At 39.8% G+C, this 13500-nt stretch overlaps 1 protein-coding gene across 2 annotated transcripts in view; it reads right to left on the bottom strand.

The window, feature by feature from the left end:
* Nucleotides 1-1314: 1314 nt before the first annotated feature.
* Nucleotides 1315-13500, bottom strand: part of ap3d1 (adaptor related protein complex 3 subunit delta 1) — a 63936-nt gene continuing 51750 nt past the window's right edge. Inside the window, exons 24-33 of one of the 2 annotated variants that reach the window (XM_060941477.1) lie at nucleotides 12772-12825; nucleotides 12065-12166; nucleotides 11698-11844; nucleotides 11005-11052; nucleotides 10190-10379; nucleotides 5612-5700; nucleotides 5424-5509; nucleotides 5216-5337; nucleotides 4898-4977; nucleotides 1315-3646 (exon numbers count right to left, since the gene is read on the bottom strand). In XM_060941477.1, the coding sequence (XP_060797460.1) occupies nucleotides 3551-3646; nucleotides 4898-4977; nucleotides 5216-5337; nucleotides 5424-5509; nucleotides 5612-5700; nucleotides 10190-10379; nucleotides 11005-11052; nucleotides 11698-11844; nucleotides 12065-12166; nucleotides 12772-12825 (1014 nt within the window). In that variant the 3' untranslated portion in view covers nucleotides 1315-3550. The remainder of the gene's footprint in view (nucleotides 3647-4897; nucleotides 4978-5215; nucleotides 5338-5423; nucleotides 5510-5611; nucleotides 5701-10189; nucleotides 10380-11004; nucleotides 11053-11697; nucleotides 11845-12064; nucleotides 12167-12771; nucleotides 12826-13500) is intronic. The other variant, XM_060941478.1, reaches the window with a different exon arrangement.

Here is a 13500-nt window from a genome sequence, read left to right as displayed (position 1 = left end):
TTTCTCCAAGCTGGATATTTTTTGTGAAAGTGATGCGACCTATTCACGGATATCTCTGGATTGGCTGCACCAAATTTATCAAAGTATCCCTTATTTTTAAAGATGATTAAATGTAGATTTAGAATATGCAATAAAACTTAATTTTTGTGACACTGGAGTGATTATTAATTTTCTACTTATTTATCTAGTAGTACAAGTTGTGTACACACACACACGGGCGGCACGGTGGTGTAGTGGTTAGCACTGTCGCCTCACAGCAAGGTGGTCCTGGGTTTGAGCCCAGCAGCCGACGAGGGCCTTTCTGTGCGGAGTTTGCATGTTCTCCCCGTGTCCGCGTGGGTTTCCTCCGGGTGCTCCGGTTTCCCCCACAGTCCAAAGACATGCAGGTTAGGTTAACTGGTGACTCTAAATTGACCGTAGGTGTGAATGTGAGTGTGAATGGTTGTCTGTGTCTATGTGTCAGCCCTGTGATGACCTGGCGACTTGTCCAGGGTGTACCCCGCCTCTCGCCCGTAGTCAGCTGGGATAGGCTCCAGCTTGCCTACAACCCTGTAGAACAGGATAAAGCGGCTACAGATAATGGATGGATACATACATACACTCTTTTTGAACCTACCTCATTGTTTTGAGATTTATGAGAATTTGCTCGTGCAACACTGCAATTTCCCTTTGGGGATTAATAAAGTAATCAAAATCAATCAGTCAATCAATCAGGTAAGAGTGGAGTATGTAGTCTGGTTCAGGTGATGTTCTAATGACATGCACAGTGCTGCGGGTATGTCTGTGAGAGAGAGAGAGAGAACATGCAATATCGTAAGCACACTTGTTCTCCATTGGGTAGAGTGGCATAATATACATAAGCAATATACTAACAATATTGCATGCTATCAAAACAAATGAATGAAACCTGCTAAAAGGGGAGAGAGTATTTTTTTATTCCATCGAAAAAGCACCCTGTACGTATAATTTTTTTATGGACACGTGTTTTACTGGGAAATACGCCACTCCTATTTTTCATATGAACTACATCTGGGACATTCACACTTTCCATATCTTCACTCATGAGGATATTGATGAATTATTTTGATGAGCTTGAGTAGTTCTTGTTTATGGATGCCAATATAATATGAAAAACATTACACGGTGGCACAAAGAAAGTTTATCTTCTCATGTTGGAAATATCTTTACTTGTGAAATACATTCACCACTCAGAGATAAACTTCATACATCTTTGCACCACCATGTAATCTCTATATACAAATAGAAGTACATGATATGATTCCACCATATTAAAGACCAAAAAATACAAAATCGTTCAGAAGAAGTGGGAATTTATTGGTACACCACCTTCACACAACAAAAAACTACAGCAGCCCAAGTCTATCCTAATTCTGCTGGGTAAACCTCTCAATTAAAGGGAATGTAAAGAACAAAATCACTGGTCATTCTCATTTATTCTTGAAACATTATATTACATCATACAGTCAGAAAATACATAGTTGAAGGACTCAGTACCTTCCAACAAAGAGCACTGAGAGTACATTGAGTGATACAAGCAAAAATCCAGCAAGATTTGCGCTACAGTTGATCAGGGAAATCGGTCTGGAGGGGTGGGGGGGTGTCAGTACATGGGCTGCTTTTATGAGCTGGTTACACCCTATCTCAGCGCCTTAACATCAACAAAACCCGGCCTTCTAATATGATAATGCAAAATTTAAGGGTTTAAAACCATTCCAAGATTTTTCTAAACTGTATGTACTCTTAACAGATAAAAATATATTATACAATCCAAAGTGTAGTATGATGAAGCCAATTTACACTTAATATACTGTATTATATATTTTTATATAAAATAAAACCAGGAAATGCAACAAGGTAAATGCCAGGGATGGCTGTACGCATGTCCTCAGACAGACCAAAAAAAAAAAAAAAAACCTCATGCAAGATAAATTTGAAATTAACTGACAAAATCTGTCTCCTTTTAAAAAAATACAGTTGCTTCTCTGTATGTTATGGTTTCACCCATGTTCGTATATTACACTTATCATTCAGACATGTCCACTGATCACATGCCTGTGATTATAGAAATCTGCACTTTTTTGGGGTGGGGGAGAGAGACATGCCACAGCCTGGATCTTACTGGCCGGCATTTGCTTTCAGCTGTATTAGAAGCTTTTTGCCCGAAACCATTGGCTAGTCAGTCATTTAACGGCTGAATAACGCGCTCCAATCAAACAGAGCAACAAATCTTTATTTTAGGGCCTCCTGCTTCTTGTGCTACGGAGTGCTAGACCAGATGCACAAAACTAGGACTTGCACTCGAGCAAGTTATTTAGTCAGTACATTTGAGTGGGAAAGGTATATGGAAGGGAAATGCAACTCTGCACAATTGCCAAGTGAACACAACTGCTGCAGGAGAACAGACAAAAACAGGCATGAGTCTGGCATTCAAGTTTACAGGAAGTAAAAGTGATGCAGGTAGTGACGTGGAGGGCACAAAAAGATCTGCAGCTTATCATAAACAGAGAGAGAGAGATATATCACCAAGTACAATACTGACTGAAGAAATGATTTCATCTGATACTTTTGGTTTGGTCACTGATTTGTTAGAGTTCAAAATCCTTCATAATGTGTGTGGGATCTTCTAAAAGAGACATTTATCTGGTTTATGTCATGTTAAACAAGCAGCAAGCAGGAGTAATGACATTAAATAATTCTCCCATGTGTTAATTTATACTGTTCATCACTTGCAAACCTCAAAAGCATCTTTTAGTGTGCTTTATATTAACATGGAAATCTAACAAGTGTAAGAGTGTGGGGTTTGATTTATTCTGTCAGTGTGAAGAGAGAAGAGTAGACATCTCGATCGGTCATCCATTATTTAAAAAAAAAAAAAAAAAAAAAAAAAAAAGGCACCGCCATTAGATAGTTGGTTTTGTTGATAAGTCCAAGCAAATTGAAATGTGGTTTCCAAAACCAGCCAGATTTTCAGATAGCACACTTTTGGAACCATGTTTCCAGGGCTCGTGATGGTGTAAAATTAAAATTTAGGTTGGCAGCTTGGAGAAAAGGTGGGCGGGGCTTGAAGCATAAAAAAAAAACAAAAAAAAAACACGCAGACAGACTGAGGAGGAAGACACTAAACTCAAGTTCATTTCAAAAGATTAAAACAAAAAGACAGAAAAACACTGAAATGGAAGAAAGCAAACAAAATGCAACAATACAAAAAGAAAAATTCTCAACCAACATTCAAACAAATAAATCCAGTTAATAAACGGAGAGATGGACTATTAAGACAATGGGAGAGCAGAATGTGGCGGCGAGGCTAGCGAGATTGAACATCAGACCGAGGCTGACACGCAAGCAGACGAGAACAAAAACAGAGGCAAGAGAGAGAAAGTTAAACCGAATCAAGAGTTCCAATAAATATAAAGGTCGGTAGAGACGAGGGGAAACCAGCCTCAGTGTTTGTGATTGGATTCTGAGTGTCAGATTCAGCAAGAGGGACATGGGAGCGGGAGGTCAAGGGCACCGTTGGTCTCGGACACAATCAGCATTGTGAGAAGGTCTGCTTTATCTCTTCCAGCACGTTCCCCAGCAGCGACGGCTCATCACATTTAGCATCAATGGAGACTGTCTTATCAGCCTAGGACCAAGAGACTCAAAAAGTTAGACCATGCCCACACATCAGGATATTTTTAAAAATGCTTTTTGTGTGCACGTTTTGGCTCAACATATTTAGTGTTTCTGTAGACAGGAAAACGTGCATTTTTGAGAACGTTCACATCAGCATGAATCCGTGCAAGTCCACTGTGGTTGTGTGCGTTATGAATGTGTGAGGTGTTTATCATGGTTACTTTGTGGTCTCACAAAGACCTTGGCAAACACTATTCAAGTGTAAGCATGTACAGTAATTTCACCTCACTGTCAGGTCAAGACACACAGTATGAATCCTCTTTTTTTTGTTTTGTTTTAGAGCATATTGGTGTTTTATCAGCACTTCATATTTTCTCCTGCGAAATACGCTGCTCTTAACGCTATTCTTCAGATATTTGAGACACCTACAGCATTTAAGAACACTTTCTCAAACATTATCACTACGTTCACACTGCAAGGCTTAATGCTCAATTCCGATTTTTTTGTGAAATCCGATTTTTTTGTGAGGTCGTTCACATTAACAAATATATGCGACTTGTATGTGATCCTCAGTATGAACGAAAAGCGACCTAAAAAGTGTTCCGCATGCGCATTGCAGGATACGACGACGTCACACGCAGTGAGCATGGCCAGTGTTTACGGAAGTAACCTAAAGTTTCCTGTGTATGACAGTAGCCAGCATGGAGTACCTGGCGATGATGCAGTTGTTGTTGCGACGGAGCCAGAACATGCACAATAGCCTGATGTTAAGGAGGAGGTTGAGAAGGAAGAGGGCAAGGGTTTTGTCGTAACTTTTTTTGAGAGACCCGCCGCCTACTTCAGCGCAGAATAGTGACGTTTGTGGCTTGTTGATGACGTGCAAGTCGGATGAATGCGACCTGGCGGTTCAGACTGAAGTCGCATATGAAAAGATCAGATAGGAATCGGAATTAGGACCACATATCCAAATGGCCTGGGTCGGATTTGAAAAAAAATCGGATCTGTGTCGTTCATATTGTCAATAAAAGATTGGATACAGGTCACATATGGGCGAAAAAATCGGATTTGAGTCACTTCAGCCTGCAGTGTGAACGTAGTCTATGACTCATTTTTCAGTAAGGTCACAGCATGCAGCATTTACTTAATTCATCTTCAGTAACTGCTTTGTCCCAGCAATCATGCCCCCCCCCCCCCCAAAAAAAAAAAAAAAAACACCCCAAGACAAACTCCCCACAAAAAAAATGGAGGACATAGAACTTACGGTTTTGACCAGCAAACAGACATGGTGACCCTGGATTGACCTGCTATACATGGAGGCACAGGAGTCGATCCTCTCCACAACTGTTCCAAAAAAAATAGTTGAAGTATTAGATAGTACATGAGGGGTTTAGAAGAAAAAAAAAAATCACAAGTTTCATGTGAGCTGTCTTTTGCTGGCTGTGGTTCCGATATTTTCAAAAATTTACAAACATGAACCAAATTCTCCAGCATTTTAAAACCTAATATTTATCTACTATATCTCCACTACAGATGTGGTGGACAGCGATTAAACTGATGACCAGCTTTCCCCAACACCTACCAGAGAAATGGTGATGGAAGCAGATTCTAGCCAACAGGTGGTGGAAAGGCATGTTAACTCCCTCCAGCTTCAGACAGCTGCTCTTGAGGTCCCCGGACTCCAGCAGCTTAGCGTACGCATCACTGTTTACACAAATTGGATCCATTCAATTAACTCAAGCGAGACTTACAAGACACTGTTCTACTCAAAGTGTCTGCTCGCTACTGACCTGTAGCATGGAGTTGTGATTAGGTATGATGTACAGGTAAAGTGCAGTTTGAAGTCCAGTTTCTCATGAGTTGAGGAATCTTCCGACTGTGACAGGAAAATACAGTTGGTGATACAGTTTCGTGATTGGGGGTGTGGGTGCGTGTCATCCCTGCGGAAATGCACAGTGTGTTTAGCTGACAGTTTTACCTTTACTATGAAGGTGAGGGTTCCCTTCAGTTTCTGAGGCATGACGATGCTCTGCACAGAAAACACGAAACGGGCCTCATTTGATACCCCTGTAGAACATTAGAAGGAAAAGCCATGAAGTATTAAACCTTAGCTTTAGTTTGTACATAGAAAAACTTCATTTTGAGGCCACAGGCATGATTTATAATTTTGTGTCTTTATATTCGCAAGCATGTACCTTTCCCTAAGGCTCTACCAGCATATAACGTGTGCGTGCGCACACGCATGCTCTGCAGGGCAGCATCACACTTTTTTTTTTTTTTGGTTTAAAAAAAGTTAAATTAAAAAAAAAAAAAAAAAAAGGTCATGCATCACTGCAATCAGGAGAATAGACAAAGAGACTGTAGAGGAGTTGTTTACACTAATTGATTTGTGGCAATATTACACGTGTAGCGACATGAAAACATTTCTTGTTGTGGAGAGAAAAAAAAAAAAAAAAAAAACACATGGCAAGTGAATCAGATCTTAAAGCATATACGCAGAGCCATGGCCTCACTTTCGTTTATAAATGCCTTGAGACCTCAAGAATGGCACAGGAATAGTTTTAAGTGTTAACAATAAATCTAAGTTATTTTTACGATTAAAGTGATTTATATAGGTCGCGGTCTGAGTGAATGACCTTGACGTCCGTAACGTCACAACAGGAAGTCTATCGGTCTCATCACCATTTCCGCTATACTAAAACACAGGACTGACTGCAACTCCGATCCTCCATTTTGAGCCAATTTATCGCCATGCCACGTAGATGTGTTGCTGCACCCACCAGCGACACAACAGAAGATGGATTTACGCTGTATTCATGGCCCAAAAATGTTCAAACTGCAAAGATTTGGACGCGTTTTGCGAGTTGTTCACGGGCACATTGGACACCTACGAAGTGGTCTCTCTACACATTTAACTGAAGACTCGTACGAAACCTCTGATCTGTTGGAGCATTGGCTATAAGCCCGTATTGAAAGAGGGTGCAGTAACAATTAAAGAAGAAAACTACAAGAAAAAGTATTTATTTCCTCCCGGAGTGAGCCGAGGGTTGTTGCTAAAACCCGGGATGGAATGGGATGCAACATATCGCTTAGGCAGTGACCTCCCCGTGGTTGTTGCTAAAACCAGTGACGTTCCATTCCATCCCGGGTTTTAGTAATTGCCTGAGTCGAGCAGTAATGGCGAAACACACAGTATGGACAAAACAGGGAATGAGTGGACCAGCTGTTTTAGAAGAAGAAACCTTTATTCGTCACATGCACACTTCAAGCACAGTGAAATTCATCCTTTGCATTTAACCCATCTGAAGCAGTGAACACACACACACACACACACACACACACTCGGAGCAGTGGGCAGCCACACCAGAGCGCCTGGGGAGCAGTCAGGGGTTAAGTACCTTGCTCAAGGGCACCTCAGCCCAAGGCCGCCCCACGTCAACCTAACTGCATGTCTTTGGATTGTGAGGGAAACCAGAGCACCCGGAGGAAACCCACGCAGACACGGGGAGAACATGCAAACTCCACACAGAAAGGCCCTCACCGGCTGCTGGGTTCGAACCCGGAACCTTCTTGGTGTGAGGCGACCGTGCTAACCACTACACCACAATTTTATTTCTAAATTGGATATTGCTACCATCTCACCCTTACGTTGAAGTGAATGAACAGAGAACTGAACGAACAACTGAAAGTCAGATTATTTCAAAACAAAATCGGCCACAGGAAGCAAGAACACAGACGGATAAGCTCTGACTCTCATTTGGATTAAAAAATAAAATAAAAAATAAATAAATTAATTAATTTAATTAAAAAAAAAAAAAAAAAAAAACCACACACACACACACCATGTTGTTTACCTGCACTTAGATTAATCCATGTAACTTGTATTGTGTATTTAAGTTACCGGTATAAGATTATTTAATTTGCTTCAGAATGTTATTGTCTCCGTTCATCTGATTATTTAATTAGCCTTTTACATTTTATCAGTGAAAATGCATGCATGTACATGTGTGTTGCATAAGTTATAACACCTATCCTGTTTTAATGAGTCAACCCACAGTCAATGAAGTCAAATCAGTCTTAGTTGAGCAAGTCGGTAACGGGATTTCTTACTTTCACCATATATTTTTATTTATATGAGTGATTCCACGCTTATGGGTACTGAAATGGGGACATGAACTTATTTTTAAAAATTCACCTAAAACCATTTCTTTTTCTTACCATCAGGTCACAAAACATGTAATCTTTAATGAATGATATCTTAAAAGATAACTTTAATTTTCTGAGATGTAATAAAAACATATTTATATGCCAAAGTCAGAACGTAACAGAAGTGTTGTGGACATATATATTCTCAATTTTAACAATGTAGAATTACCTTTTGAAACATAGGAAGGTGATGTTTTAGCAAATATAATTAATAAACATGTGTAGTAGAATAAACATACACATTCTTTCAATAAGATTAACATGGTATATAGCTAGATTGTAATTAATTTGTAACAGACGCGAGATGGACAATCGTAACAGAAGTAATGTAACAGACATCATTTTGGAACTCATAGGCTTGACTTTGGCATATAAATATGTTTTTATTACATCTCAGAAAATTAAAGTTATCTTTTAACATACCATTCATTAAAGATTACATGTTTTGTGACCTGATGGTAAAAAAAGAAATGGTTTTAGGTGAATAAGTTCATGTCCCCATTTCAGTACCCATAAGCGTGGAATCATTCATATGACTTTGGTCTATAGCTGTAAAAGTCCTCGACCTTAAAACCAGTTACCGCTGTGACATCACGCACTCAGCGCTGCAGGGCTCGACATTAACAGTAGCCCGATTGCCCGGGGCAACCATTCAATAGATTCGGACAACCAGACTCTCACAAATGCTTGCCCAATCAGGCAACTACCCAAATATGTCAACTTGCGTGAAAAACGATGTTTATTCATATTATGATGAAATTCCATCACGATTTGCGATTGTTTGACTCAAAGACCGCGTCCATGTTATCATTACGGGATGTTCAACAACTAGTGGAATTCACATTTGCGCATCGTGGACTCGCAATGCAGTTTCCCATTGCTAGTAATCATCATGTAGTGCATATTCAGTGTTCTATTCAGACCCTCCAGGATTTCGCGATGTTGCGATTTGCAACTTCAACGCAAATTCAACCAATCCCTGCAAATTCAGGGCGGTGTTGCAATTATATCCAATCACCGCAACTTTCCCACAAATTTGACCAATCGTTGGCGTCGTCTTGAGGTGACGTCGACAAACTACCTTCCGCCTTACTTCCGTGTTTCCGTTCAAGAGAAGCAGCATGTGCGCAGTGTTGCCAGATTGGGCAGTTTTAAGTGCATTTTGGTGGGTTTTGAACATATTTTGGACTGGAAAACGTCAGCAGTATCTGGCAACACTGCATGTGCGAGTCAGTGTTTATGTAGGCTTAAATTCTGTTACTGAAAGTGTGTTATGTTCACATTATTTTTTTTTTACTTAATACAAGAAATTAATGGATGCCAACATTTTTGCCAAAATGGTATTTTATTTTCCATTGTTTAGGCAGCTTCAGCATCATACTGTGAGATTCTGTTCAAATTGTTTTTCTTCTATGAAGCCTGAGCCATTTATTTTATTAGTTTATAATTGTTTAATTTAGTCTTCAGGAGAGACTGCCTGCACACAGTACTAGTATTAATAGTTTTTTTTCTTACATGAAAGCTGAGGCATTTATATTTTAAGGTAACTTCATGTTATGCTGTGTTGTTCTATGCACTTTAACTTTTGAACCAACAGGTGCATTTGGATAAGTAAAGCCTATTTTTCTGCATTTTTGTAGTCCTGGTAATCTTTTATATTGGTAAAGATGTTTATAGGGCCATTTCTCAGTGTCTTTTTTAATCAATAGTTTTTCAGTAATAACTTAATATTTAACATATCACTCAATTTTAATCACAAAAAGAGAAAATCGCAACAATTTCTCGCAACTTTCACTTCCTCCTGCAATGTAATTGCAACAAAAACCTAAAAAACACCGCAACTTTCATCGCAATTTTTTGGAAAACCCCTGCAACATCAGACATTTTAGCCCGTAACAATCACAAAAAAGGCCCGCGGAATCCTGGGGGGACTGTCTATTGGTATGTCCTTCACTACATGACTAATTACCACATTACTCGCACGGGGCGCTAGTGTCAATGCTTGATACAGACAGCGTCTGAGAAGGTTGAATAATTAAAAAAATAATAAATAAAATAATAATAAGTAATATTTGGGCAACCATGTTCTGAGTTCACACAACCAGATTTCTACAAATGGTTGCCCGAATGGGCAACCATGTCTCAAAGTTAACATAGAGCCCTGCGCTGGCTGGCTCAGTGGGGCAGCTCGAATGCCAACTTTGCAGTTGATTTTAACTCTCAAATACATTTTTTTTAAATTCTCATTTATGCAGCATACGAGAGTCAAGGATGGAGATACTATCCACTCAAATTTATTTAAAAATAAAAGGTTCTGTGTATCTGCTTTAAGCTTCATTTTTGATCATACCTGGTGGCAGTTGGAAGGGCACGACGAGCCCATCATGGGGTCCTGCTCCATCCGGCCGCTGGAGTTTTGAATTGAGGGAGTCCAGCACATTGAACTCCATCGACTTCAGGAAACTGTTGCTCTTGTTCTCAAAAATGACGGACACCACGACCTGACTGCCATCCTGTAAATTTCCCTGAATATCGTACACCTGCAAAGAGTGAGCCATGGTGCCTTTTAGCATGTTGAAATGAGGCACTACATTCTTTAGCAAGCAGAGCATTCACCCACACCTCTGAACAGTTTGCAAAAACACCACACTCAAGTTCCTAAGAGACTGAAAAGATCAGTAACCCTAGAAACTTAAGCCTACTCTAGAAGGAAAATATACTTCAAATAGTACAACAACTTGTACTATCATATGTACACTGTGTTATTTAACATGACTAAAATGCATTTTAGGTTTCAAGCATAATCAAGCACATTGTCCTGAAGCACTGCACAGCAAAAAGCAAAACGCTCTTTATTGAAGCTATTTTATCTGCCAGTACCTGATCAGCATCCTCCTTCATCTTTAACAGGGAATGGAGACAGGGAACAATGATTTAAAACACCAGAATCCCATAAGAGAACAGGTCATGCACCAGCTATATTAGTGAACCATGCTGTTAAGCATTAATTAATAAGCTCTCTAAGCAAACAAACATTAAATTTAAATTTCCAGTAAGCAATTTCATCACATTAACAGATTGACTTCATTCTTTACTAGAAGTTGTAGTATGTATGAATATTATGCCTTTAAATCAATGAAAAAGTCAATTCACTAATACACTCACCATTTTAATGTACGTGTTTTCAGCTAGGAGACAGTAGTTTGACATGGGCTGTAAAAAGAAAAACACCTTGTTAACACACTGAAGTAGATTAATAAAACATTTAAGCAGAAAAATACCACATTTACTTGACAGCATGATTCTACAACTCGTATTCTGCTATCGCACAAGTCCACTGCTTCTAACGCAACAAAGCGTGCATTTAAATTGGCATCAGTCCGAATGCAATATTGTTGGGGTTTCTGTGGCATGCGTTCTGCACTTACATAAACACAATGGTCATGAAATGCAGAAATGACCAATTTATACACAAACGAAAACCTTGAGTGTTTTATACTGGATTTGATAGCATTACATAAAATAGAATGATAATAAGCAGAAATTAAAACAAAAGAGTAAAGACTGTTCGCAGTTTCTGCTCCCCTTTCATAATTCGATCACGCTCACACTTTGGTTCACTTTCACTGCTGGTAGATTAATTAAGCCTTTTAATTATTTTCCCAGGCTTTGTGGTAAATACTTAGGAAATTCCATGATGGGAAACAAATGTTCCATGAAAATTAATTTGTTTGGGCCATTATCACATCTTACACTGGAGCGCTATCAGACCGATAGAGAGCTCGGACTTCTCTTCGCAAAATCCCACCACCCTGCACTTTTCACACACACACACACAGGTGTACGGACGAGACTGACCGGTAGAGGCTCCTCTTCTTCCACGGTGCCATTCTGTACCGAATCCCTCCCGTCTCCCTCAGTGTGGTGGTGATGGTGATGGCGTTTTTTCTTCTTCTTCTCATCCTTTTCTTTCTTCTGCTTTTTCTTCTTATGTTTAGACAATTTCTGAATGAGAATCAGAAAGGGCAAAGTGACCTCCCTGTCCAAGTTCACTATATTTACCATTTTATCCTCCTAAATCAGTGTGCCTGCGACAACATGTACAAGTGGCTTATGACCTTAGCAATGTGCCTCTTCAGTAAGTCACCAATAGTAAGCGGTTTCTCTGGCTGTAACAAGACCCCCCCCCCAAAAAAACAAACTTAAATCAGAAGCTGTGACCTACCACCTCTTCAAGTTCTTCATCTTTGGGCTCATCCGATTCAGAGTCTGGGGCTGCAGCTACGCTCGTCTCAGAAGCTGGGGCCGGTGGTGGAACTGCTACCTCCTGAAAATACTCTTCAAATTAGCATGTGTGACGAGAAAGATGAATTTTGGATCACACATTAATACACACCTATATACAGAACAGAACATGCATATTAAACAAGTCTGCTCTTGCAGCAGTGTTCCTGCTAAAATGGATTTTAAATTGTTCTGGAAAATGATGCTGAGAAAAATGGGAGAAAGAACTTAAAATAGTAAGGAATAAAATGCCTTATGATATTGTCTCAAAATAAAAATTACACGCTGGAATACAAGTTATATAGCTTATCAGCAGGATCAACAGCTGCTTGTGAGAGCCTGGATCAAGCAGAATTGTCAGCAACATTCCTCTAGAACTGTGACTGCAAAAACATGGTTTACAGCAAAGCAAGACAAGACAATGTTAATGAAAGCTGATCAGACACAAACGCACAAGTAACAACCTCACAGCTAGCCCAGAAATGAATAATCACAATCCCTGTGAATAAGTGTTTAGGGATCCGAGACAGAGTGAGACCTTGGCACATTAACAAGGAGAGGATGAAATTACAAGATTTTGTTAGGGGAGGGGAACCAACCCAACATGACACCACTATGTGAAAAAAAGAAGGGAGGGTGAAACTGGACCTTGGCAGGTGGGGGAACAGGAGCACTAGAGAGCCAGAAATCCAAATCGGAGACCTAGAACAAAAAGGGGCAAGGTAGAGAATAATGGTTTTTTTTAAATATTAAAAAACAGCTCCATCAATGCACATTAAACAAACCCACTTAGGACTAAAGGAAAAATTCCACCCTAACACAGAACAACTTCTCACAATTTTTTTTTAGTGTCGTTAGCATCATATTAAAAGTGTAATCCAACATACAATTATGAGAAATAACGCGTGTTGCAATATGATGCCGCTACGCTGAGCTAGGGAGCACGGTTGACAAATTCTGCTCAGCTAGTGTGTGATATGTTGGGCAGGATGGCTTTGACCAGTGATGGTATTAGCATGAAAGTTGAAGCTTTGGAAGCTGAGCTGTTTGAGCAGGATAAAGAAAACGAGAAAGCTTGACCAGACTAACGGGTCCCGGCATTGCTCTCTCTAGGTACAGATGAAGCCAAGGGCCAGATCCCATTGGCATCACCACCAGCAAGCAATCAAACAGCACTATGGGTAACGTAGCCCCATTAGCCAACGCGAATATAGACTAATGTTTACAAAAATTTTAAAGCAAATTTAGTTCAATCAAGTGGTCACAGAAAAATTGTGTCAATTATAAATACTGCTCCAGCAGTCAGGGTGGATTTTTTTCCTTCCAATGCAGAAACCCCTCCATACAAAATGTTACAAGACGCCTCTTGGCATGAGA

This window comes from Neoarius graeffei, chromosome 15 (genome assembly GCF_027579695.1).
Source record: "Neoarius graeffei isolate fNeoGra1 chromosome 15, fNeoGra1.pri, whole genome shotgun sequence".
NCBI classification, from domain to species: domain Eukaryota; kingdom Metazoa; phylum Chordata; class Actinopteri; order Siluriformes; family Ariidae; genus Neoarius; species Neoarius graeffei.
This window is presented reverse-complemented; position numbering and strand designations above follow the sequence as displayed.